Raw genomic sequence first — 27,971 nt, forward strand, 5'->3', positions numbered from 1 at the left:
GGACAAGAGAGAAACAGTCGTTTTGATGCCATCTACTTTTTTTTTCCTAGTCTTTTGGACGCATTAACGACGAGTGGTCTACGTGCTCGCCATAATCAGCAACTACACACGCAAACGCGCTAAGTGGCAAATTTGCGCCGGCTTTCATTGGCTGCCAAGACTTCCTTTAATGTGGCGAGCCAATCATATTATTGAGTTGAGGATAAGCGCTCTATTATTGGCGCCGTCCAACCAATGGTAAAGAGTGTTTTGGGAGATGGGCGTGACGCAAAATGGCTTTAGCTTGCCAAGTGCTAGAGGAAGATCGATCCGACAAATTGTAGAAAAAGACAAATCGACTGGAAAGTACTGAGAGAGGGGACACGTCGCCGCAGGAGGTAAGAAATGCTTAAATTGCACCCTTACTTTTCCGCGTATTGACTTTTTTTATTCGTAAAAACACGTCTTGTTGCTAAAGTGTTTTGTTTCCCCCTTCATGTACGCGTACCACATAGCTTCACTTGAGCTAACATATTTTCGATAAGGGCACCGCCAAGTCGAATTCCATGTGAAATGCGATCATTACTACGTGCTATTTATAATTGCAGTATATATTATAGGCTTACGTTTGTTTGATTTTCGTAGAAAATCGGTGAACAGAGTTAATTCTCTTCTGCACACGGGCAATGCTAGCGCTCGTCTCAATTTCACTGCTAACCAGGTCGTTAGCAACTGATCAAGGAGCATCCCCCTAACCAATGTTATCGAACCCTAGTTAAGATATTATGAGCATTTCTTTAGCTCTATTAGGTGACATGAGTAGAAATTCATCCCCACGCCGAATGCTCATCACACAGCTGAAATTTAAAGGGTCTGTGTAGGCCGACGTTTGTTTTGGTGTCAACGAACGACGGTCACTACTCCTTAAGATGGCAGTTGTGCTCATAGTACTTATCCTGGCAGTGTAATGTTCACCATATGCCGGTCTTCTGTTGACATTACGCCCACACAATTGCACAAAATAATGGCCAAAGTGACTTAATGCACGCAATTATACTATGTCGTATACATGGTTAAAGATTACACGATCGCTGTTGGTTGGGTTTAATCAATGTTATGTTATCTGAAAACACCCAGTGTGGTCCTCAGCTGTTGGTGGTCCACAGCTGTTCAAAAGTTTCTCTTTGAAGGAGCCACGTGTAAGAACTGCACTTGATTTATTCTTTACTTGGCCATTAAAATAATATGGTGTAAAAGGTATTGTTTTGGTTCTGTTATGGATGGCCTGCTGTGCACCAAACATCCAATTTTGAAATCAGTTCTGTGTCTGCATCTAGTTTGTCTGTAGGATAAGAGAATAAATTACCACTACTTTTACAAACAGTTTGAATAAACAATGTGATTTTCCATTACAGGGAAAAAAATGGTTATGAATTTTAAATGAGTCACAACAACAATAGCAGAAATACATCGAGACAAATTTTAACCATCGGTTGATAAACCTATCAGTTAACACATAAGCATGTACCAGGTCAAGACCAGAATATTTGTTGACTTCAGAGCATGTCTTAAAGGGGCATGTAAATACAGAAATGGTTAATTACAAGAATTCAATAGAATTCAGAATGCATTTCGCTTATACCAAATCACATCAAACGTGTTTGTTCGGAGACCACACTGATAAAAATAATAGTTTGGCCACACAATGCAGTTGAGGTAAATTGAAAATGAATAAAATAAACAGAGCAATTATATTCTTCTCAACTCACTTGTCTGACAACTAAATTAGCTGCTGCTCTTCACTTTTTTTCTCCCCCATTGACTGCATTGCTGTGCTGAGTTGTCTGACTCGTTGCCTTTTAATCTTACTACTAGTGTTAAACACTGAACATTAACATTTTCTTCTCTAGGTTACCTGCAACCCAAAACTCTTACCCCAATGGCGACCAACCTTGTTATGAACACAATGCCTCATCCTATTCCAGTCTTGCCCCCATCTTCCGCGGCTCAAAATGGGTTTCCAATTCAGGACCCAGTGCTGGGTAAAATACCCGATACAGCTATTACTTTGAATCCTATTCCTATGGCAGTAGTTGCAGAACCTCAGCCACCACACCTAGATGTCGCCAGTGGCCCTGCTACTGGTTCTGAGGTTCCCCTTGAGCCTATGCCTTCATCACCCCCACCATCCTGCACAAAAAATCCCAACTGCAAAATTATGACCTTTCGTCCAACCATGGAAGAATTCAAAGACTTCGCGAAATATGTTGTCTACATGGAGAGTGAAGGAGCTCATCGTGCTGGTCTGGCCAAGGTGAGGACAAGTCATGTACTTTGTTATTTTTATTCAATTGTTGTGTCCTTCGTTATATGACAGTTTACTTATTGGAATTTCAGTCCATCTTTAAAAAAAAAAATGTTTTCTAATCGCATACACACGTGTTTATATATATATTTTATATATATATATATATTTATATATTATATATAATGTTTAATATTTATATATATATATATTATCTATCTATCTATCTATCTATCTATCTATCTATCTATCTATCTATCTATCTATCTATCTATAGATATAGATATAGATATAGATATAGATATAGATATAGATATAGATATAGATATAGATATAGATATAGATATAGATATAGATATAGATATCTATATATATATCTATATATATCTATATATCTATGTATATCTATATATCTATATATCTATATATATCTGCAAATGCAAGAACAAGTGGTAAAACTGGGGGACATCTTTTGTTTTTCGAGAGAGAAAGGTCTGTTCTGAAAAACATGCAGCGAAGGTAAAGTTGTGAGCGATTTTTCCAATGGGAAAATATGGACTAAATGGTAGGTAAGGTAAAATTAAAGTCAGATTTGTGCAAATTCTTGTAACATGTTATCTATGGGTATTAATAATGAAAAATTAGAGGGAACATTGTCTGCAATATAATGTTAAATTAAAATATAAAACAAATCTTAGTCTAATGTTCAAGTGTCTCATCTTTTTACCTAACCAAGTACTGTTGGATCCCCAGTAGCTCCTATTATGTACAGTCAATATAAATTGCATCCATGCAAAAATGTTCTGAAGATTATGACTTTATAAACACATTAGAAAACGTGAAATATTAATGCCCCCACCCAACTAGGTAATTCCACCTGAAGGTTGGAAACCTCGGAAATCCTATGACGCTGTTGAGGACATGGTGATCCCAGCCCCCATCTCGCAAGTTGTGACTGGTCAGTCTGGTCTGTTCACCCAGTACAACATCCAAAAGAAATCCATGACTGTGGGAGAGTACCGCAAGCTGGCAAACAGCAAGAAGTAAGTCAACATCTTCCACACAAGAATAATTTAAACGATAAATAATGTCGCTTTCCCTGTTTTAGGTACTCCACGCCTCGGCACAAAGACTTTGATGACCTAGAGAGGAAATACTGGAAGAACCTGACTTTTGTGTCACCCCTCTATGGCGCAGACGTTAGTGGGTCAATTTATGATGAGGTGAGTGTTGCCATAAAATAGGAAACTAACAAACTAATGATTCATAAAACATTGCTGGCCATCATGTGGTTCTGTATAATTTCCCTCTAATCGCTGAGCAACCTTGAACATGTTTGAATGACGCATCAGTGGCAAGAACAAACTGGGGTTTACTGTATTAGCTTGAGGTCATCAATTGCTGAAGATTTTCAGTACCATGCAAGTCAGTACAGTGGTACCTCGAGATACGAGCTTAATCCGTTCCGGAACTGAGCTCGTATGACGAGATTCTCGTAACTCGAGCGGACGTTTTCCATTGAAATGAATGGAAAACTAAATAATTCGTTCCAGCCCTCTGAAAAAAACACCAAAAACAGGATATTGGATTGGATTTTTTTTATTTCTTCTAATTCGCCATCTATTAACAAAGTAACACATAACTAGTGGTTTAATAGTAATAAAATGTGTTTAATCTAACTAAAATTGTGCAGATTTCGCCGACGGGAGACAGAGACGTTTGGGGGCGTGGGCGGGGGGTTCCTTTTTTTTCCCACGGCAACGCACTCGTAAACGGAACAAACAAATTTAAATTAACTTGGATTAATATATACAGACACTCAAACATACGTTTAATGTAACTTTACACAAAACTGAATTCTAATTTTGTTGTAATCTTTTGTTACCTTTGTTTTTCGGGTTGGCGGTTTGCCACGCCTCCGCCCTCACGTTCGCTATCGATGGACTGTTTGCTGTTGTATTGCCTTCAAAATATTCCCAAAATGATGCGCACAAATGTCCTCACAATAGGATAACGCACGACCACTTGCCAACGAGAAATAGTCTTTAAGGAACGATCGCGGGACCTTTCCTAAGAAAGAATAACAGGAAATGACATAGCTGAGCTTCCCACGTAGTGATTGTGGGTAATGAAGTTTTATTCTGAGAAAGGTTGCCATTGCCTATGGGTAATGTGTGCAGGAGTATACTTCATTACCCAGAAAGCCCTCTTTTTGCATGCGCGTTGTGCGTTTCCTGGTCGTATGAGAAACTCGTCTGAATTAATTAGTTCCGTGCTCGTAAATATTGTTATACACGAAAGATATGCAAAAAAGACCTGGCTTGGTCGCATCACGAAATTTTGATCGCATAACGGGCGAATTATTCGATCGAAATTTCCCCCGTAAAACGAGCGGTCGTATGACGAGGTACCACTGTATTATACTTTTTGGTTTTGAATGTGGTGAAGACCACTGTGCTTTTACAAAAAGGAGCTCAAGGCTGTTCCACCATCTAGTGGTGTAACCACAAATGTAAGCTTTAGTAAGTTGTTTAGGAGCTTTGTTTGGAACTGACGTTATTCTTTCCCCGATCAGGGCATTGAGGAATGGAACATTGGCCATCTAAACACACTGCTCGATATGGTGGAGCAGGAGTGTGGGATCGTCATAGATGGTGTGAACACTCCCTATCTGTACTTCGGCATGTGGAAGACCACCTTTGCCTGGCACACTGAAGACATGGATCTCTACAGCATCAACTACCTTCATTTTGGACAGCCCAAGTCTTGGTCAGTCGCTAAATCAATCGATCCATACCATGTTTAATCACACTAAGTTGTAACTAAAAGACTTCAATTTTCTGATGTGCCTTTAAATATAAATCAATATTGGTTAATTATTGTATGGAATTTCCTTTAGCACAGCTCCATCTAGTTCAGGTTTGGTGAACAAGTTAGACACAGAGCAAAAAAATTAAATTGTGGGAGTCAAAGAGCCACACCATGCCATGAGCTGCCAAATCAGACAGACACACACACACAATTAAAACCGTATTATTCACCATAACACTTTCTTCCCTTTATTTGTTATTGTTCTTTTTTAATTATTTGAGTGTGGTTTAAGAGAGAATATAAATAAGAGAAACATGAAATGAGGCAAAGAGGCGCACTATGTACAAAATATGATAAGAAACAAAGAGCCGCATTCATCCCCCTGCACACCAATTACTACTATTTCTTCTTCAAGGGTAGAAAAGCACACTGCAGTTTGCTAAGATGCCACTCATGGCACAGTGACCTAGAGTTGCACCCGCTACAGATATACAGACTATACCCTACTTTTTCTCCTCATCAGACATTCGGTTGCCATAGAAACAGAACTCAAGGTGGTTAGGATTGATCTTTTTGTATTTTTATAAGTTATCTAAATGAGTTTAAATGTATTTTATAAAATTATGTTGAAGGGAAATCAATTTGAAGAGAACAAAATGAAATTCTACTGAAATTAAAAACAAACCATTGGAGCATGTCACCACAAGATTGTACCAGGCTCTAAAATATTAATGTACTGTGAAACTATAGTCCTTAAAAGTGGAATATAATTGAAAATTACATGATGATTTACTAAATATCCCAATGATTATTTAAATCTGAATTGAAAACAACAGATTTGAACATTTAATTGTAATGTGAATTGCACAGTATCAGAATCTTAATGGCAGTTGTGCCAAAACTTTACATGCACACATAGGTCTCCACAACAAGCACTTTTTTTTGTTTTGGTTATGAGACAAAATTTGGCAGTTACTCCTGGACCAATCAGGGAAAGAGAGACATTTTATTATCAATAGTGTCTACATTTAATTGAAACTACCTAGTGCTTTTTAAACCTATAGGCATATCAAATTATTTGCCTGTTCTCTTTTGTTTTTCATCATCAATATTGCCAATACCCTTTCCAACCATGGACAGAAATGTTTTGATTTTAGTTTGTTACAAAATTGGTAAAGTACTTTGAAAGCTGAAGCTGTCACATCAACCTACAGATGGCAGTGTGCCGCCTTGTCTCTATCTATCTCTGACTGAAATGAACTTTTGCTCCCTCATATAATTTAGATCTATCTCTCAAAGCCTGTTCTTCCAGCTCATTCTTTCTGTCAGTGCTGTTGTGCCCGCGATCATTTTTGTTCTGCTTTATTTTATGTCATGTCACTTTATCCTCGTATTCCAAACAACAAAAGGCTTTTGGAAAAAGCGTTTGTGCTCAATCTCAATTTTAAGAGAATTTGAGCAAACATATTTCTTTAGCTGTTGACCAGATACTGAAAAATAACATTTTCTTAATGAATAAAATAATTTCAGGTAGATGGCACTTCCGCCTCATAGTTTGTGTTTAATTTTAAAAACATTGTAATGGCTTGCCTTCCTATGTGGATTGGTTGGCATCCAATTCATGGTGTACCCTGCCTACGTCCTGTTGTTGGCTGGTTAGTCACCAGCATCCCTTAGAGAGGATAAGAACCCAGCATTCTTATAAAAGTTGCTCACATTCCTAAAGCTAATGATTCCGTCTCTCATCATTCAGGTATTGTATCCCACCAGAGCATGGCAAGAGACTGGAGAGACTGGCACAAGGTGAGACCTCATTGTGAACCATTTATTTTTGTTAGATTAAAGTGTCCTTTGCACTACTCTTCGTATTGTGAAAATAAGCGACATAGGGGAAAATATTCTATTCCACATTGGTCAATCATGGTTTTTATATTTATACAGTGGTGCCTCAACATACGAGCACCTCGACATACGAGTAAAATTCCGAGCAAATAATTGTCTCTAGATACGAGAAAAATTTCGAGATACGAGTAAGCCAGGTGGCCAAGACATGAGAGGCTGTTTATCATTGTAGCGCACTATCTTTTTTGCCGCATCTCTTTCGTGTATAACAGATATCTACGAGCACTGGGCGGAGCGTTGCATTTTTTTTCAGTGTTTTTTTCCGTCACTCAGTGTGAATGCCGGAGCGATCGCTAATACGAGGAGTGTAGTAGATTACTTCTCGTTGGCTGCTCATAAGAACATCAGGGGCACTTGCTTTCTCCCCCAAAACTCCTCGTGTAATATCTCTGGTTGCAACTACCTTTTTGTAATGTCTCTGGGAGCACTGGGCGGAGCGTTGCATTTTTTCAGTGTTTTTTCCCCTTAGCCTGTTAGCTCCCGTTAGCGGAGCGATCGCTAATTCAAGACTACTTCTCGTTGGCAAGTGGTCGTGCGTTATCCTATTGTGAGGTCATTTGTGTGCATCCTTTTGTAAGTCCAATTTTGTATTTCGCGCCTTTTTCAGAGTAGTACTTCTTTCCGCCGCTAATACCGACGCCTGGCGCTGTGAGAGCTCGGCTCACCCAGCATCTACCTTCTTCTTCGTTGCAATGCGGAAGTGCGTGAATGTATCTCCAGTGTGCAAAGAACCTTTTTCATTTGTATCATTAAATATCTCATGCATCCATTATTGAATATGGTTGGTAAAAAGCGAAAGGCTTCTATTGAGGGAGTTGGAAGGAAGAGGCAAGCCATTTCATTTGAAACGAGTGGCAATAATAACGAAGCTTGATGCGCGTGAGAGTGGTGAGCGTTGCACATATGTACAACTCTCTCTATACAGTACTGTACATATTCTCTCCATTTTATTAAATGTTTTTTTCAGTACAAACCAATGCGTGTTACTTATACAAGCCTTAAACATACAAATGCACTTATATCAACCTGCAATATACTTATATAGGCCTTAAACATAAATTATAATACAAAATATAGCACTGAATCAACTTACAAACAAATTCAACTTATGAACAATCGCTCGGAACCTAACTCGTTCGTAAGTAGGGGAGCGTCTGTATATGAATTGAAAAGTAATTTGCGATCTTTGGCATTCGTTTAAATAAATCGTTGCGAACAAAATCTAATGACGCCTTCTGAATTCTGAATACCATTTGAGCTACACTGTGATTTTAGTGTCATCTGAAATCCATAAAAAAACGTTGCAGAGACAGAATATAGAGACCACCTAATCTTTCTCCTTTCATCTTCATCCACCGCCTTGTATGCGTGTTTTGATCTCCGAGGATTACCTCGTGGATTGCATGTCATGCAAGAGATGAAAGTGTGACAAGAGTTGCACAATCCAAACTAAATTAAAAGCTACATGGTTTGCCCTTCTCGGTGCTTGGAAAAAAAATCAATGTTGTTCTCTCCCGCCTCTTGCTTTTATTGTAACTATGACTGACATGTTAATACAACCATTGACATTGAATGAAATATGAACAACCCCAATAATGACTATCTGCCATGTCTATGTAATACCTAAGCAATATATTAAAAAATTGTGCACCTTGATCTATATATCCACTAAGATAAATGGAAAATTAATTAATTTCTCATTTTAAAAATACATTAGCTATTGTAGGACTAGTTAGTGTTGGCACATAAAAATAAATTCTTGCAGCAAATATTTAACGTTTACTTTAAAGAAAAGTGTAATCTTTTTGTTAAAGTGAAAGTGTATTTGTAGCAGGCCAGAAATGTTTGCGCTAAAGCCACCGCTGAGCCGCAGTGTAGTTTATAAACGATTATATACTGATTTTTACCTGGAAAATGACATAAAAAAGGAAATAAGTATCCTTTTGCCTCGGAACAGTAACAATGTGTGTAATGTATGATGAGTAATCGGTCTTCAAATTGATTTATTGGTAGCTTTTATTTATTCTTCTCTCAATGAGGACACTAAATATAATGGTCTCGGCTTGGCTTAAACTGTTAACCTCGCAGTCACTATGGCTTCCAAGATGTAATTTGAGGAAAGACTTAATGCTCTAAGTAAAGAACTTCAAATGCCATTTTAATTTGCCTCGCGGGCCAAAATTTACAAGCCCGCAGGCTTCTCAGGCATTCGACATCCTGTCTGACAGTCAGTAAGTTATGGCTGCCTCAAAGGAATTTGAGTGTGTTTCTTGTCAAACTTTGCCCAAAATGTCAATTTTGTCTATTGTCATAGTTCTAACAAATTGACGAAATTTAGATTCTTTCAGCAACCACATTTCACATGATCATTTATACTAAACAAATACTATTTAATCAAGGAATATTTATCACTACTATTACTATTAACTGTTGACATAAATATTATACACCTCCATAAACTCACATGCGACTTATTATTTAAAGTTTTGCCCTCTTTTAAAAATTTTGAGTGAACATAAATTCACATGATTTATTTTTTGTTTATAACATCTGATATCAACAACAACAATCAGTGTTCTAAAGTTAATTTCTTCAATTTTATGTGCAGCTAATTCCTTACCTATTTTGATATAAACAGTTCGCTTTTGGTTAGGATCAAATTACATCCTTTTCTTTTTCCAAAGCAGCTGGCATTGTACATGTAAAGTGGGAGAAAAGGGGTACTAACATTATTTAACAAGCACCCACTGACCTATAAAGCCCCAGTCTGCTCATGCTGTCACCGTTTACGAGGTCCTAAAAAAAGACAGTTATGGGTGTCCTAGGAATGCCTAATGGGGCTGTCACAATGGTTTTGTTACTTGCAGACCTCTTTTGACATTTGCCTCTATGGCAGTTGCTGTTTTAATTTTATCTTATTTTTGTTTTCCACTTTTCCTTCACACATAAATATATTCTATTAGTTTGCTGTCGTAGACTGAAATGATGAATATTGGTGCATAGTTTTAATTGTCAATGATTTGAGTCGGGTCTGACTGATAACATCAACTGGTATTAACTCTTATTGGCTGGCCTTATGTGTAAGATACAATATTAACTTGAATGATGCGGAAACGCGTGTCATTTGAGATTCCGTCTGACAGTAAAATTGTGTTGCTTGTCATTGCAAACATTAATAACTGCTGTTTTTAACACTAACCACAAGAGATGTGTAAGATTAGGGTAGAAACCACTGGGCGCCTCACGAGAACAAAGCATTTTCAGTACGAGTCCTGCAATCACAATTCTGTTGCTATGTGGTAATTCCTCAATAATTAATACTACAGTCTTCCCTCGATTAACACGATTTCAATACTTCACGATTTTTTTCCTGCTTACTTGCAAACCTCTTTTGACATTTGCCTCGATGGTAGTTGCTGCTTTAATTTAATTTATTTTTTTGTTTTTCCACTTTTCCTTCACACATAATATATTCTATTAGTTTGCTGTAGTAGACTGAAATGATGAATATTGGTGCAGTGATGGTTTTAATTGTCAATGATTCGAGTCCGACTGATAAAATCAACTAATATTAATTCTTATTGGCTGGCCTTGTGTAAGATACAATATTAACTTGAATGATGCGGAAACACGTGTCATTTGAGATTCCTTCTGACTGTAAAATTGTGTTGCTTGTCATTGCAAACATTAATCACTGTGCTGTTTTTAACACTAACCACAAGAGATGTGCAAATATGTTGAAGATTAGGGTAGAAACCACTGGGCGCCTCATGAGAACATAACATTTTCGATACGAGTCTTGCAATCACAATTATGTTGCTATGTGGTAATTCCTCAATTATTAATACTACAGTCTTCCCTCGATTATCACAATTTCAATACTTCATGATTTTTTCCTGCTATTATTAAATGTTTTTTTAACTTAATAAAAATGTGAAAATCCACCCTGAAACTCGTAAACGGAAGCCACTTGCTACTAGGATTCAGCACTGAAGAGAAAAAAAGGTAGTTATAATAGGGGGTAACCCTACTTCGCAATTTTTCGAGTATCGCAGGCATGTGTAGTCTACATTAACTGCGATATTCGAGGGATTACTGTACATGGTACAAGCTGCACATCTCACATGCTCTTAGTACTTGATGAAAGTGATACGGCTTGTAAGATTTTGTTTAACATGTACACCGTAAATCTTTTTCTTTGCTTTTCTTCTTGTTGTTTTATTGGATTATTTGTGTTCTCTTGCAGGTTTCTTCCCGGGGAGCTCCCAAGGGTGTGATGCTTTCCTTCGCCACAAGATGACTTTGATATCTCCGTCAATCCTGAAGAAATATAGCATTCCCTTTGACAGGGTAAGCAGCAACTTCCATAATCGAAGGCTAACATTCATAATATTTATCATGTCCTTTGTTTTGAGTTTGATTTATTTAATAAGGGACAGCACATTAATGAACATATTTATATTCATGTTAAAGAACATGTGTATGTGTATGTAATTATGTAAGATTGTAGCCGAGGGCTCGTTTTGATTCTTCTTTCTTTCTTTCTTTTTTTTTAATGTGAAATTGTAGCCAGGTTAACCCCCTTTAAGTTTACTAAACACGTGTACCAATTTGTAGTTTTTTGTCACAAGGTAACATGAAAGTGTCTTTTGCAAATTGTTTTGACTGTATTTTTCTTAAGTCACACTTTTTGCAAGTTTTGTTGATGCAAGGTAACATGTTTATTAAATTCATGCTCTTATGGAAACAGGTAACTCAGAAGGAAGGGGAATTTATGATAACTTTTCCTTATGGATACCATGCTGGCTTCAACCATGGCTTCAACTGTGCTGAATCCACAAATTTTGCCACTCTGCGTTGGGTTGACTATGGCAAAACGGCTACTCAGGTAAGCTGGTTCTGATAAAATCTTAGTGTTTATTGGATTTGTACATATTGCATACAAAGACTATATAGCACCATTGTCAAACTACTAAAAATAGCTGTAAGTCTAACACAAGCCTTCGTTTGGAACTCAAGTTCAACTTGCACATACATATTTAACTTGGCACCAAACTTTAAATATGCTGGCCTTCAGTCGGGCAAAATGAGACTGACACCTTTGTCATGTACTTGTAAGCGTTTATTAAATAGATTTACAAAATGAAAACCAACACAAGTATTGATACTGCACACACTGTGTGGTGCTTATCAGCTGGTTCTCATCTAAGCAGCCCCATCATTGTTTAGCAAATACTTTACCTTGAGCAACATCTGAACTTTGAAGTCCTGAACAGAGATAGTAGTGATGATGAAATAAATTAGCCTCTATTATTATCAACTGTTTCTAGCGTATCATTTTGGTGTCTAATAATTGTCTTGCCCAGTGGACTGAGTTGAGTGTTCTAACAAATTAACGAAACAAGCAGTTAAATTGATAATAATCAAAGAAAAAAGTGCAAAATTGATGGCTTCTTTGTGAAACCTCATTGGGTTGTATGCTAGAGCTGATCCCAACTGACTTTGGGCCAAAGGGTACGTGTCGGCCACCAGTCAAAAGTAGGGAAGGAAAATACAACATTAAATTCAAACTTTATGATTTGACTAGCAAACTTGCATTGGAGTTTTTATTTTTTTTCTCTCTCCCTGCCACTAAAAATTTGGGTAGTGCTACAACATTATGTACTGTACAGAAGTATTTAACTTGTAAATGTTTTACTGTGTATCAACTCAGCTTACTCAAGTTCACTGACAAAAACTTGTGACATTGCTTCTAATTCTCTCATTATGGGGAAGGTGAAATGGGTAATAATGATAATCAGAATCACACTGCAGAGGCTCATAAAACATGTTACGGGCCAAAGGCTGCCTTTGCCACACTCAACTCCGTATATTGCAAATATGACTTGAAGCGATTTTAATTTGCAGTTTTCAGTATTACAACTGTTACTGAGTTCACCTCCACTGAACCATATGGTTTTGAGGAAAAACCTTACTCTTCCTAAGTCTTGTATCTTTCTCTTGGAAACTCATTTTGTCTTAAATGTGTGGCCAAATGGCTGTGGGTCTTTAACAGACTTGACATTAATTCAAATTTGAAGGTTATAGATCATTCATTTCTAAATAATAGCCCTGCATATAATACGTCGTTTGAACATTGGCATCGCAATGAATAAATGTGCAGAGTACAAATTTCATTCCAGGCTATAGAATCCACCAAACTTGCATTCAAGTTTCTGAAGTTGATCATATGTTAGCCTTTACAATGATAGATTCAAATTTCAAACTATAGGAGCAGATACACAGGCATTTAATAGTTTTATTTGAAGTGGTAACTCAATGATTGAAACCTTTTATCTATTTCTTTCTCTCATGGTGTTACGTCAACATTGCTGTTAATGTTTGTGCCAGTCAAGTGATGTCCAAATACAATGTTGGTTGGATATTGTTTTGCTGGGGAGTGCACCCCATTATGTTTTTCAGTAATTGAACACGAGGCACAACGTGAAGGCCATAAAATGATACAACTTGAAAGTAATACAGCAAGCCAGGAAACAGAATATTATTATCTGCCTCTAGTCCAGCATCATGTTTTAATCATTCCCCCTTTCTCTCTCAATCGTATGTCTCATTGGGATATTTTTCTCATGGTGCTGTTTCCCCTTCTTATATGGCATACTTAATCTTTCCCATTTTTCTCCCAAACATATTTCTCATTTGGATGTTTTCCAAACATTATAGTCCATTTTTGACACTTCACACAAGAGTAAGCAATCTAACTTTTGCTTGGCTTGAAGAGCAAAACTTTGCTTTTATGCCAAAGGAGTCTGTTGAGTGTATGCAACTGGGTATTAACTTGGCAAAGGGGGGGGGGGTTGGTGGAAGTGGGGTGCACTTATGAACGCACTCATTTTTGGTAAAATTTTCCATCTGGTTTGACATTTGTGAAGCATTTCACTGTTGCGAGACATTTAGGGTAAAAATGGAAATGTTCAATCTACTCCTGTCCTTATTGTGTTTCTGACATATCAAGTGCTTTTCTTCCAAGGAAAGATTGGGAGGTTTGGCTTTGTGGGTAGGTGCCAAATCGTTCTGTAAAATAAAAACACTTGTCGATGTCAGGAAGCATGGTGCGCTCTAAAAGTTTCTGGTAGACTGTAATTTTTAAGACTATGAACCTACAGCAGCAAATGATATGACTGGTGGTAAAACTCCTCATGGGTGAAGGTACATTTTTGCATGTCAGTTGGAAAGTCCACCTTGTGTAGGTACTGCATAATGTAATATGGCACCACTTGTTTTTTTCCTTAGTGTTCTTGCCGCAAGGACATGGTCAAGATCTCCATGGATGTTTTTGTGCGATGCCTCCAGCCAGATCGGTATGAACTTTGGAAGCAGGGAAAGGAAATCATATCATTGGACCATGCTCGGGTCACAGAGCTCACATCCCCAGAATTGGAGCACTGGAGACAGAATCGTGTTACATACAGAGCCAACGTTCTGCGAAGGTGAGCCACATATCTCCATTTGTGATCCAGTTTTTTTCTTTCAAAAAGAGGATAATGTCAAGCATTTTGCTCAGTGGTTTCATCTATGATTTTCAACATTAGAAGATTGAATCGGAAAATGGCACTTCCATTTTTCCCCAACAACCCCTTACTTGTCCACAGCAACTAATATGGTTGTAATTTTTTTTAAAGTGTTAAAAATAATGACTCGAATGTTAATCTTTTCAGACCGCCAGCTAATTTTCTTGTTCAACGGAGCTTTCATCAAACCCTGATTCATAACACGTACTTGGCTTCACACTCATTCTTGTCACAGAATTATGTGGACACCTGTTCAGTCCACTGACATGCATTTGCAGTACCATCCAATAAAAACAAAGCAAAACAGTCTTCAAAATGGGGGTGAAATTAAATGGGGATTCCTCATGTGGACATTTCCAATAATGATGCAAATCAGCAATTGCCTTTTAAAAATAGACATGAACCCTAACTCTCTACTCTGCCTTGAAACACCTTTTTGTTTCATAATTTCTGGGTTATTTTCGACTCCTTTAGCATTGCCAGGCATACAAAACAGAAGTTGTTTGCAAAAATTTGATTTTTTTCTTCTCTTTGCCAGGGCCATGCAGAAAATGAAACGGTTGCGCCGTCTTAAGGTGGAGGAGGTGAAGGTTTTGGCAGAAGAGGGCATTGAAGTAAATCCTGCTGAATACCAACGTCAAGTGGAAGAACGAGAAGCCCAACGGAAGCAGGAGAGAGACGAGCGTCTTGCCAGAGAAGCCATGATAACCCTAGAGGCTATAGAACGTGAGGAACTGGAGGCTGCAGAAGCTGCTTCAAGGGCAACTGAATATTCAGCTGAAGATGGTAAGAATGTAAAGAACTATTAGGAGCTTGAATACTTTGCTTCCGGGTTAGATTTAAATAAACCAATATGCACACCCCAATCCAGAAACAGTGGCCGAGCAGCAGAACGTGATGGAGAATACGACAGAGGATGTCAAGGTAGAGCAGAAAAATACAGCCATTACTGGATTTCAAGAAGCGTTTGAACAGTTTGCTGCATCACGGTCTTTCACCTCCGATGTTACAGAGGAAACCGATTGTGATCAGGTACTATACAACGTAAAGGGATATTGTGCTTATAAAAGACCTGTAAAATGTCATGATTTGTATTGATCGCAGTACAGAAACAGCCTCTTCAATGGATTAAATAGTAATATTCTTTTTTTTTTTTTACATTTAGAAACAGAAAACTGCTGCGGAGCCAAGCTACACCCCGATGAAGATGACTAAAGTTAAAAAGAGCCGACGCCACCCCCTCACCAAACCGCCCATGCGTTCTCCTTTGTCCGTTGTTAAGCAATCTCCAAGTGGCTCCAAAGGTATCATCATTTTTGTTTGCTATTTGGATTTTTGTTCATCAACTGTGAATCTAAATGTAACATTTTTATCCCTTTACTAATCATCCACATTTAATATATTCATCCAGTCTTGCTTTTCCTCATGCTTATTGGTCTAACTCAAGCCACTAAAATACAGCATTTGAAATATCAGCGAGCGTTGTTCACCGCATAATTGATTGTGATCAGTGGTTTTCAGATTATAGCCACTTCAGTTTTTATTGGCCTGCAGAAATTTACTATAATATGAATTGATACTGTCCCTACAAGAAGCTTAAATGCAGCTGTTTCACTTCTTTGCTTTAACACTAGTCTCTTGAACAGTGTCTCTCCAAAACCTAAAGTATTGAGGTCAATGTAGGAAACTGTAGAATTCACTAGTGTAAATTATAAAGCCACCCCTCCCAGTCAAATTCGGATTTGACATCTATCGCCATCAATAGCAGCCTATTGTATTTTTTATTTTTTACCCGATCCCGAACCTTTGTTTGACAAATGAAAGTGGAACGATTTAAAGTTGGCCGTTGTCCTTTTGATTTTTCTGTAAGTGGCCCTCACAAAAACAAAGTTTGGACACTGATGGATGGAGAAAAACAAACTAAACCGCTTCACCATGTAGAAATCTATCAGAGACTGTATGCCCTTTTCTTGCTTGTTTGTCATAGTATACCATAAGTGTCATTTTTCGATCTCGGGATTGTGACTTAAGTATTTGGTTTGTCACATCAAATATAAGACCGAAGGCCCAACTGCAGGCTGTGAATAAAAGGAAAAAGAAATTGATTTAATGAGAGAAGTTTAATTAAATGGAAACTTAAGAAATCTTCCTTTGTCCTGTCAGAGCTTATGTATATTGTTTGGATCAGTAGCTTCAAGAAAATTGATTAAAACATGGATTCTCAGCTTATGAGACCAAATTGTTTTAGCCACTCCTTCTTACATTTGTGTCCAATCAGAAAATGGTATTTCCAGTGTTGAGCAATACTTCCAAACGTGAAGAGTTTCTTGTTTAAGCCGGTTGAAACAATTTTGGAGTGTCTGTCATATAGTTTCTATAAAGGAAAATATGATATATGTGGGTTTTATAAATTAAGAAGAAGGGAACCTTGAGATTTCTCAACAGGATTACATTTATTTTCCATCAGAGTTGCCCTCATCCTTGACACTGAAAAGCAGCATGGAGAAACAGGAACACCTCTGGCAAAGTCGCTCCCGGAACTTCTTGGCTGAGAAGGCCTTCAATTCTGCCGTGTCGGTACTCCAGCCGTACTGTGCGGTCTGCTCCATATTCTGTCCATATTCAAAGGTACCTACACAGAATTCTACATAATAAGTTGCCAAACACTGGTATTGGTTATTACTGAATTTAAAGCCACAGAAAATAAGAGGTTTTCATTGAAAATGCCTAAGAGGAATGCCACATAAATCGTTGTGTATATGTCATAGGAGGAAATGTTGTCTTTATAATAACATGGAACTTCTATATTTAAGAGTTATATTTGTTCAAATTGGATTAGATTACATAACTTTATTCATCCCATATTCGAGAAATGTCATTGTCACAGTGGCAAGAGGGTGAGAATACAGACACAGGAAAATACATTTTAGACATAAAATCAATAGCTTTTTTGGGATATTTGCAGGATCATTTATATTGTTTTTGTCTTGTTAGCCAATGAATGAACAGGTCGATACAAATGAAGGCCAAAAGACCTTAGTTCCTCAACACGGGAGTCGAACCCGACCAATAGTCCCTGAGATGTGCTTCAGTGTTGGCACAGGCAGCACTGAACCTCCTCCCACAAGCAACTACATTGGGGAGGATGGAACCAGCATCCTGATACGTTGCTCCTCATGCAACATGCAGGTTCATGCCAGTAAGTATAAAAAAACATTTTAAACAACTAGACGGAACACTTGTAATTTGGCTGCATTTGTCCAAAATGGAGTAGATTTTCTTCCAATTCTTCACATCTGCACATCACCGTCTGTTATTTCTATTCATCACCGCAGTTGAATTAAATGTAAAAAAGAAGCTGATTGTATATCAGACCCCATTGTGGTGCTTTAAAAGGTTATCTTGTCACAATAATTGTAATGTTATACCTGTTGAATGTGGGGATTAACAGTAGGATTCAACAAAACTTTCAGCAAATTGTCTGACTTTAATTTCAAGTTGTTTTATTATATTTATTCCATTAACGAATAATGTTTTGAAGCGTGGAGAAGACTCATGATCACAAACCTCTTCTCGTGCCAACTAGATTCCAAAAAAGGTTGACACCACAATTTCAGAATACAAAATGACAGCCTCAATGTCAGCTTGAGTTGTATCCTGCTGCACAACAACTATGTTGATGAAACAAAACCTCACAAATATCCAACAATCTTCCTCCGCTCTTATTCTCCCTAGAGCCTCATAGTCAATATAAAAACAAGAGTTCATTAGTTGCCAACTTAAGCTTGATAGACATTTTAAAAACAAGAGTTCGTTAGTTGGCAGAGGCTAAGAAAATAAACAGGCATTGAAAATATTCCTTTTGTTCTTTATCAATTTGTGTATGGTTTCTGAAGTAACGTGGTTTCTCTTTTGCAGGTTGTTTTGGTGTAAACCCAGACACCGTAAAAAAGGAGTGGAAATGCTCCAGATGTGCGGCAGGTGCCTGGGCAATGGTATGTGGCACTGATTTCAACAAATCCAATAATTTATTGTTTTATAAGTGAAATTATTTTTTTAAAAATCCATAATTTTGTCCTTTCAATTGTCATTTTCAGGAGTGTTGCCTCTGCAACTTACGAGGAGGAGCCTTGAAGGTTACAATTGATAAGAGGTATTTTATTTATTACATAATTATATGTTTAAAAAAAGTGTGGAGATGACTGTCCCACTTTGCAACAGAAAGCATTAAGAGTATTTTTCCTGGACACTAACAAATCTCATGTATTTCATTAGAAATATAAACATCTTTTCCATGGTCTAACCATGTAAACACTTTTTTACATATGTAAACATATTCAACCCGTATCATTCATAAAAGCAATACATTTTTTTGTGGCACATTAGAATTTCCTAGAACATTATTTGTGTTTATTAAATGTAAAATGACAAGTACATCAAATAGATTGTTTAAAGAGGGTTCATACATTTTTAGTGATATAAATATCAAAAAGAATAATAGTTGTTTGAAGTGGAATGTTGGCAGATCAAAGGTTTTTGTTTCATTGATTTATCTACTCTTGAACTAGGTGGGTCCATATCATCTGTGCCATTGCAGTGGCCGAAGCTCGCTTCATCAATGCCTCCAAGAGGGAGCCAGTGGACGTCAGTGGTGTTCCAGATAAACGGAAAAATCTGGTAAGTCACGTTGAACACTCCCCAGGCAGGCAGGCGTCAGTAGAAGCTCCCTGCATATTGTAACCAAACTCCAGCACTCATTTCTCACTGCTTACTGATATCTGATGAGCTTATTTGCTTGATTAAAATCGGCGTTCATATTCAGGTGAATGTTTGCAGAATTGGGCTGATAGAAATCATTCTTAGAAAATGCAATCACGCGATTGCCAAAGTTTTTCTCCCCCCTAGTGCTCCTAAGTGACTCATTGCTCCTGCTCTCCTGCCAAGATCACTAAAGAGAAGCCGTATGCCACTGTGTGACTTTTGCCGGCCCTTCACACAAACAACTCGTAGCTTGTTAAAAAATACAACATAAGAAATTGTTGGCTACCCAATATTCTCAAACAGCACTCACTGTATGGTGCAAAAGCTAACTTTTTAACCAAGGCTTTCCTCTCTTCCTGCAGATAAAAGCGGCTATTGGTATTACTTAAGGGGGAATAGGAGTTAGCATACCTGTCAACCTGGGCCAATTCCTCCCCGTATTAATGATTGGAATTCCCCGTATTAAGCAATAGAAAACCGTACAAATGCAACGCGGCACATATTTACTCACATAGGGTGCACGTAAAAGTGTTATGGTCGCGCCGCGTTGTCGTGACGCGACCGTGAATGTATTCGGACCCAAGCGCTATGACTCGTTGCTGCTTACATAACGAAACAGGAAATGATTTAATCATTTCCTGTTTTGTGTGAAAGGGGAATGCGTGTGCGCATATCATGCTTAAAGTATGACAATATTAGCAGTTGACGATGACGTTTTCGTCTGCTACCAGTGACCGACACAATCCGGATTAGAGCCGAAATGCGTAAAACGAGATCCGTTTTACAAAAAACGTACTTGAAAAAAATCCCGTACAAAAGTTGTTATACGGCGTACACAATTTGAAATGATCAAAAAACGTATAAAATATGGGGAAAAACATATGTTGACAGGTATGAGTTAGAAAGAGAATTATTCATTCATATTCCATACCATGGCTCACAGGGGGTGCTGGAGCCTATCCCAGCCAACTAGAGGCACAAGGCGGGCGACACCCTGAATTGGTGACCAGCCAATCGCAGGACACAAGGAGACAAAGGACAACCATTTAAGATCACACTCATACCAATGGGCAATTTAGAATGTTCAACCAGTTTAGCAAGCATGTTTTGGGATGTGGGAGGAAACCGGAGTAGCCGGACAAAACCCACGCAAGCTAATGCTAAATGCTACGTTTTCAAATTTTACTGTTCTTTTCTCTTTCCTTTCTTCTATCATGCTCGCTGCCCCTCTCTTTCTCTCTTGGATTTTGCTCCCGCTCTCCCTTTTTTTTAATCCCACTTCACAGGCAACGTCATTGCACGGTTGCTGCATAATCACAAATAATGTCACCTCTCTCTTTTTACTATTTTGTGAATAATCTATCAAAAGACAGGCTAGGTGACATTTACATCAAAGTGCTGTCAAAGCAGGTTTTCCTAGCGTGTCTTAAAAGATCAAGGGAGATAAGAGACATCTCTGTTCGCGTGATTTGCAAGACTTGGCTGATCAAATGTGAACACTCAACATGCGAGTTCGTACTATTCAGCAACTTGCAATATTCAACGAGAACTTGGACTTTCAATACTTAATAATAATGTTCTTTGTTACTAATATACTTGCACAAAATAAAAATATCGACTCATCAATATTTTATTCATAAGGACCCTGAAAATATTGAATTGACAATAGAAGTCTTCAACTCAAACTAGTTGAGTCTTAATTCCAGACATGATCTCAAACCAAGTGTCATTTTCTTCCCCACCTTGATTCTCTTATTTGACCATCATACAACTATACTTATTCTCTTACGCTAGCATTACTTCCTAACTTCACCTGGACAACAAATATGCTATACTAATACCAAAATAATAATTCAATTCGTTCATTTTATATTTACTTTTAGGACCAATAACCAACTGCCCACTCTAAAGATTTTTGAACACTGTCTTCTAACACAATGATTGTTAAATCCAGACGTCCTCAATACACTGTATTGGAATCAATTCTATTCAATGATAATTTTCTTTATTGTGAATTACAAAGGTACTCAATACACTATTGATAACAACTTTATCATATGAACAATTTTCTTTCTGGCACCTTTTTGTCTTCCTGCTTAGTTGCATTTAGTGTTTCTCTTTTATTTTCTGGTTACATGTGAATGGTGGAACGACTAATGCTGTGTCTCTGTTGAACTAAAGTGGGGTACAAATGGAGCACTGAGGGTGCCCAAGGAATTCTTGTGATTGGAAAATGTTTGTGCCTGGAATGAGGACTCATTTCAGGTATACTCAAATTGCAGCAAAAGCCAGAATTGTGGGAGACTTGGGGCTATAACTTGGGGCTTTAACTCCCACAAAGAGTTGAGGAAATAAAGCAATTTGTACAATGGATGCCCTCCAAGGGCTATTTGTAAACATGTGCAAGAGCTGTGATGCAGCAGGTGATGCAAGACTCCCAAAAGGACGCCAAGATGGGAAAACATCATTGACTTTTTATTCACATGGTACCAATTACAAAGTCCTTCACAAATCGTTAAATGGATACTGTGCTTAGTGTCCTTTGTCTTTTGCCCTCTTTTTTATAGGTGTGTGTCTTCTGCCATGGCAAAAGTGACAGTAAGAACCGTGGTGCTTGCATCCAGTGTTCAGAGGAGAACTGTGCAACATCTTTCCATGTTACCTGTGCCCAAATTGCTGGGGTTATCATGAAACCAGCTGATTGGCCCTACGTTGTGTCGGTCACCTGCCACAGGCATCGGACAGGGATGCTCAAGGTATTAGCAATCAAATTTTGAATGTATACTGTGACATTTCCCGGGCAAGCAGGAACCTCTTTATGTAGAATAAACTTAAGCATTTAGACCATTTTACCATCACAAACGGTACAAATCAGTTGAAAGCAATTTCTTCAGATATAATTCGATAGGGGAAGTAAACATGGAACTGGGGATATGACTTTTTTTTTTTTTAGCAGTGAATTAATCCCTTTCAAACCCCTGTTCAATACAAATCAGCACACTTCTTCCACCATTTAGAGCTTCAAATAAACCCTGACTGTAGTTCAGGTGTTATAATAAGCTTTTTGTGACATTTTCGCAGTAAATCTTGAAGTGCAAGTGATCGTATGAATAGAGATCCCACAAATCCGCAAGGATCACAATATCTACAGGTACAAAGCTGGGCAGAAAGGGCATTAAAGAATTTCCAAGGCATTAAAAATAACCCAGAATTTGAAATGGAAATGGTTTAGACCCACTACTGATTCTGATTCTATTATCGGTCCTACATATTGATCGGTTCTCTTCTTGATTCTTATTGGGTGATGCAATGCATAATAGGAATGTGTGTTTAGTTTAGAATTTTATTTCATCCCGCATTTGGGAAATAGTAATAGGATAATAATAATAGGAATGTCTGCTTAATTCAATTCTAATTTTCCATAACTTTGGATTGAAGCAATAGCCAATAAAAGAAAAGGTAAAGGTTTTACTTAAATCTCAAAAGACCAAAAGTGACAACTTGCAGTTGAAACCTATGTTAGCGCACTTCCAAATATTTGTGTATACCGGTATTTGTGTATACCAAGGTGTTAGGTGTATATTATTATTTGACCTATAGTATTGCAGGGTAGTGAGTGAGCGAGTCTTTGTCATTGACTGCATTTTTATTCGTCTCCAGACCCGCACTCCAGTCAAAGTCCCAAAAGCCCCTAGCCTGGGTCAAAGGGTAATTGGCCGCAACACGGATAGCTGGTATTACCATTGTACCATCATCGGCATGGCAACACAAACCTTCTACGAGGTCAATTTTGAAGACGGCTCATACTGTGACAACATCTTCCCTGAAAACATAACTGTGAGTCGCTTACCTACAATGGAGATGTGTGGTAAAAATACAAGGCATACAATGGAGCTTCTAAAGACCTCCATCTGACTTTTATTACGTTATTTGTGCGAGTTTAGTAATATGAATCTCATCGGTTTTCTTTCTCCTGCAGAGTCACGACTGCCTGCAGAGAGGTCCGCCTGATGTTGGCGAGGTGATTGTTGTCACTATGCTTGACGGTCAAGAACTCAATGCTTCTTTTGTCAGACAACACACACACAAGGTCTACCAGGTAATCTTGAATGTGTCAATTGAAACTTGAATGTCCTTATTTGGAGGGTAAAAAATACCTCTAGGCTGCGGTTGTAAGATAGTTTAGTATTTACTATGCTGAAAGATTAATGGAGTACTTGCTAAAATATCATTTTCTCTGGTTAAAGCGCAATAATGAATGCACGAGTAGATAAACTTTCACCTCAAAATTATCGATTGTTCTTCTTAACAGTTAACTTAAAGTTAAATTATACACGGAGCAAATTTTTACTGTTAGGCCATTTCAAACAACGAATGAAAATAATAAGACTTCATTTTAATTAAATGCTAATTAGTGCAACCTCAGCATTTCTTGTTGAGGGAAAAAAGGGATTGCTTTATAAAAAACATTGTGCAATCTGTTTGCGACTTCACGTGAGCAGGTTGCTCAACATTTGAAAGATGCTCTCAACTGGGATTTTTTGAGTCTTTATCAGCATTTACAATTTTCATTTATTGAACGTGTTTATCTCTCATTACAGGCATTTGTCATTCCTTACATTTCTCAAACCCCAAAAATAAAACTTCACTCTTTCCATTGTGTAAAATTAATACAACTCCATTTACTTTGCAACCATCATACCATGGGCCGTTAGTACATCTGCCCCATAGATATCACATATAAAAGGCTAGATCTCGAAAGGTAGGTTAAGTTAGTGGTGTAATGACCATCTTAAATCAGGGGACCTCTTAGGTAGGCTCTTTTAGAGGGGATATGAGTTGAGTGATTTCTCTGCTAAAATACTCTTAACCTGCTGAGCCCTAGACTGACTTTAGCCGTGAAAAAAATTGAAAAAAAAATGTAAATATTCTTAAATATGAATTACAATTATACTCCATCTGGTAGGGGGTGCGTTTTTGTCAAAGTTTGTATCCAGGTGTTTTTTTCTTTCTTTTTTCAATTATTGGTTCACTGGAATTGTCTTAACAAGAAGTACTGAGTGGTAACTGGTAACCTTAACAATACAAATCCCTAGTGATGATGAAAATATCTAAGTTTGTATGTTATATATTTTGCTATATTTCACTTCTCTTTTTGCTGACTGAACATAAACATTTCATTTTGACAATCATGTTATTACATTAGCACTCGTGTGTCAATGACTTGTTGACCTCAGTTGATGACACGCAATATATTTGCGATTTGCGCCAACTTGAATGATTAAATGGTAGCTTTGTCATAATGGGCCTCAAGATGCATTAAAACATATTAATAAAAAAATGACTATGATGTGCCCAGGTTGAGTTTCAAGACAAAAGCCAGCTGTTGCTAAAACAATCAGAGATCCATCTGCTGGACCAGGAACTCCCCAAGAGGGTCAGGACCCGTCTTGTGAGTATTGTTTGATTTGATTTAAAGGGGACATGGAAAAGTTACTTTAATCGATACCCGCTGTTCAAGCTGTTTTGTCTCAGGAATATTATAGCATCCAGGTCTCCCCTGCTGTGCTTTATAAGCCTGGTGGGTTCACGGCCCACCATTAAAACATCCTTTTTGAAAGAAATGTTTCGGTATGGTCAATAAGTGGTTAATGAGTCATAATTTTAAGATTTCATTTTATGATATCCAATATTTTCTGATATTTTTATGAAGTCGCCTTCAAACCACCTTTAATGAACTTGAAGAATTCCTTATTTATAACAGAAAGAACCAATTTTTAATGCACAAAGAATGTGGCAAATAACCAATTATTAGAGACAAATTAGACAAAAAAGACACAAACTATTTTAGAATTACCTTTCTGGGCATGACTTTTTAAATTATGTTTTTATCGGGAAACACGCACTTTGTGGAGTAGCACCACTAATTTCGTTATACATAGCTGTTGTATAATGACAATAAAGGCTTTTGACTTTGACTTTGAAATGAATAATTACATTGAATTAAACTAATTTTGAAGGGAAGAGCTGATGTATTGGATGCTAAAGTCTGTATATATGTATTTCGTTTCAGGCCATACCTACGTCCCAGGAGGATACTTCTTCGTTAACAGATGAAGCAGGAGCAGCCAAGCGCCGCTGCCTGCCGTCCACTTCCACCTCTACTCCGCACCCCGAGACCCCCGCGGCAACGATACCCCCACCCCAGCCGACCCTTCCCGTAGCAGCGCCAGCATCAAAGCACTTTGGCATCACGAGCACCGTGCCGGCCTCGCACGTCCGATCCTCCGCCGGCACGAGCTCATCCTTAGGCCCCGCGCCCCACACCGCGACTCCAATGCTTCCGGGGACGCTGGTAGACACGGGTAGAGTCTTGTCCCACGTTTTGACAAATTTGAACACTGACCCCGCACTAACAACCCATTCGGTCCCTTTCCCCTGCCACTTGAACTCCGACCCCCTTTTCTCCACGCCGTCCCCTGCTCCGCTTCCGCCCATACCATTGCCCGCGACCGTGCAGAACATGTTGGACAATTACATGCCAAGCAGTGGCTACGTCTCCTACATGGAGACCCTCCTTCACTCACACTTCCCCCAGGATGAGGGCTTGTTTTAGACAACTCAACTCTGCAACACCAATGTGATGGACGTTAATAGAGGTGGAGGCATTACTGGACATGGACATCTCGCACTAGCTCTCCGAGACATAAAAGCACCCTTTTAATGCACGTTACTTTTTTTGAACTGGTTTGATTGCAGTGGTGCTTCAGCAGCAGATAAAGGAGACAGGGCTTCCCCGCCCCTTTTTGCCCCTACTGTTATTACAGCTATTAATATTGTTATTGGTGTGGTTGGTGGAGGCAGTCATTTTCTTTTTTTTTTTGTAATTTTTTTTTTTTTTTTTTTTACTGTATACTTTTTTGTTGTCTCTGGGTGGTGTCAACTCAGTACCTCATTGCAATATTCGTTAAGCAGAGGTTCACATCATTGGGGACAGGTGTAATAATTATTTGGTGTGTCCTGTACATAGTTTTCTGTTGTTTTCTTTTTAACAAGTAACCAGCAGCAAATATATATATATTTGTTCCCCCCGTCAAACTGAGTGTAGCCTTTAAGCTACAGCTATTTACAATTTCATACAGGATAACATTTTCACTCCAGTGTTTTCCCTGCGAGAGGGAAGAAGGATTAACGTGTATTTATGGTAATGTCAGTATTTAAATGTCTTAGATATTGAGTAAGAGGAGATAGAAAGCATATTCAGATATTCTGAGTTAGCCCACAGAAGGAATTGCTTCATTTGTGAACATGTTATAATAGTAAGCAAAAAAATCTTTGTATTTATTGGCATTATTTAGTGGTCATTTGGTGACTCCCAAGTTATCACTTGCAAACATGTCTCAGGGTTTCTCCATATACAAATATAGTTGAGAGCTTTGTACTGCTGATGTGATAATCTTAGTTCAAATAGGCCATTCAAATCATATAGGAAATGTGTTGTATAAGCATGGAAACCCGGAGGTGTGATGATCTAAAGTCCTATGTATAGTCTCTATGTCGTATGATTCCAGTTGATATATTTTTCAGTTTATCTTTTCAATTGAAGTCACAAAATGTTGTCATTTTAAACATTTTTACAAGCTAACCATGGCAGATCACTTTTGTAGCAGCACCCCAAACCCATGGATTTTGGACCACTTGTGCTGCAGGGATCTTACCTACTGATTGACTTACTACTTTCCCAAATTCACTTTGTACATATGCACAGGTTGCATCTTGCAACTTTTGATGGAAATCTATAAATGTCAAACATGAAACCCCCCTATCTGCCCATCATACCCCCCTATCTGCCCATCATACCCGAGAGAGCATATTTGGTTTTGTGTCCAAATGTGAAAGATCATCATGAAAGAACCTGCATTTCAAATTAAAGTTGCTTGCTTGTCACTAGATCATCTGTCTTGTCTTTATTATCAAATTGTTTTGAGTACTAATATAAAGAGGGGAATGCAAAGCTAGTATCATTTGGAAAATGACTAACATTTTAAAATAAAATGTGCTGATGCAATAGCAAGAGAATGTGGCTTTACACCCTGGTTAAACCTTTTTCAATTTCACAAGATGCCAGGCACTACAGGACCATAACAGCCAAAACAAATAGACTCAAGCACAGTTTCTTCCCAAGAGCTGTCACCATACTCAACTCGAGTTCTGCACCTAGGAGGACCTCATCAAGTCTTATCTTGTACTTGCACTAAAAATCCATAGGCTGCTAACCACTTTAGTCACCTTTGTACCTACTTATTTTGGTGACCACTTATTCATGTTGACTACTTATCTATTTTGAATTGACTACTTATTTATGTTAATGACTTATTATTTTGACTACTTATTTATTACTTCCTACCATTATTTGTTATTTGTGCACTTCCCTGCTTATGTTGTTGACTACTTATTTATTACTTATGTATTAATATTATTATTATTTTTGGACTTCCCTACTTATGTTGTTGACTACTTTTTTATTATTGATTTTTTTAAAATTATTTTTTATTTTTTTGGTTGGTGTGCACTTTGTGGTGAAGCTTTAAATCTCATTATACTTGTAAAATGACAAAGGCATTCAAACTCCATTCGATTTAGTT

The 27,971-nt window shown here is 37.9% G+C and overlaps 1 protein-coding gene across 1 annotated transcript; it reads left to right on the top strand.

The window, feature by feature from the left end:
- Positions 1-243: 243 nt before the first annotated feature.
- On the top strand, positions 244-27,276 carry kdm4b (lysine (K)-specific demethylase 4B). Its single transcript, XM_077607453.1, has 22 exons — positions 244-377; positions 1,890-2,293; positions 3,152-3,327; positions 3,393-3,507; positions 4,860-5,053; positions 6,849-6,898; positions 11,244-11,347; positions 11,748-11,885; positions 14,288-14,484; positions 15,104-15,351; positions 15,437-15,597; positions 15,731-15,869; positions 17,033-17,193; positions 17,560-17,764; positions 18,484-18,560; positions 18,663-18,718; positions 19,134-19,242; positions 21,894-22,082; positions 22,987-23,163; positions 23,306-23,425; positions 24,686-24,778; positions 25,400-27,276. The coding sequence occupies exons 2-22, from the start codon at positions 1,919-1,921 to the stop codon at positions 25,940-25,942; spliced, it is 3,627 nt and encodes a 1,208-aa protein (XP_077463579.1). The 5' UTR covers positions 244-377; positions 1,890-1,918; the 3' UTR covers positions 25,943-27,276.
- The last annotated feature ends 695 nt before the right edge of the window (positions 27,277-27,971 follow it).

Source organism: Stigmatopora argus, chromosome 8, assembly GCF_051989625.1.
Source record: "Stigmatopora argus isolate UIUO_Sarg chromosome 8, RoL_Sarg_1.0, whole genome shotgun sequence".
Classification (NCBI taxonomy): Eukaryota; Metazoa; Chordata; class Actinopteri; order Syngnathiformes; family Syngnathidae; genus Stigmatopora; species Stigmatopora argus.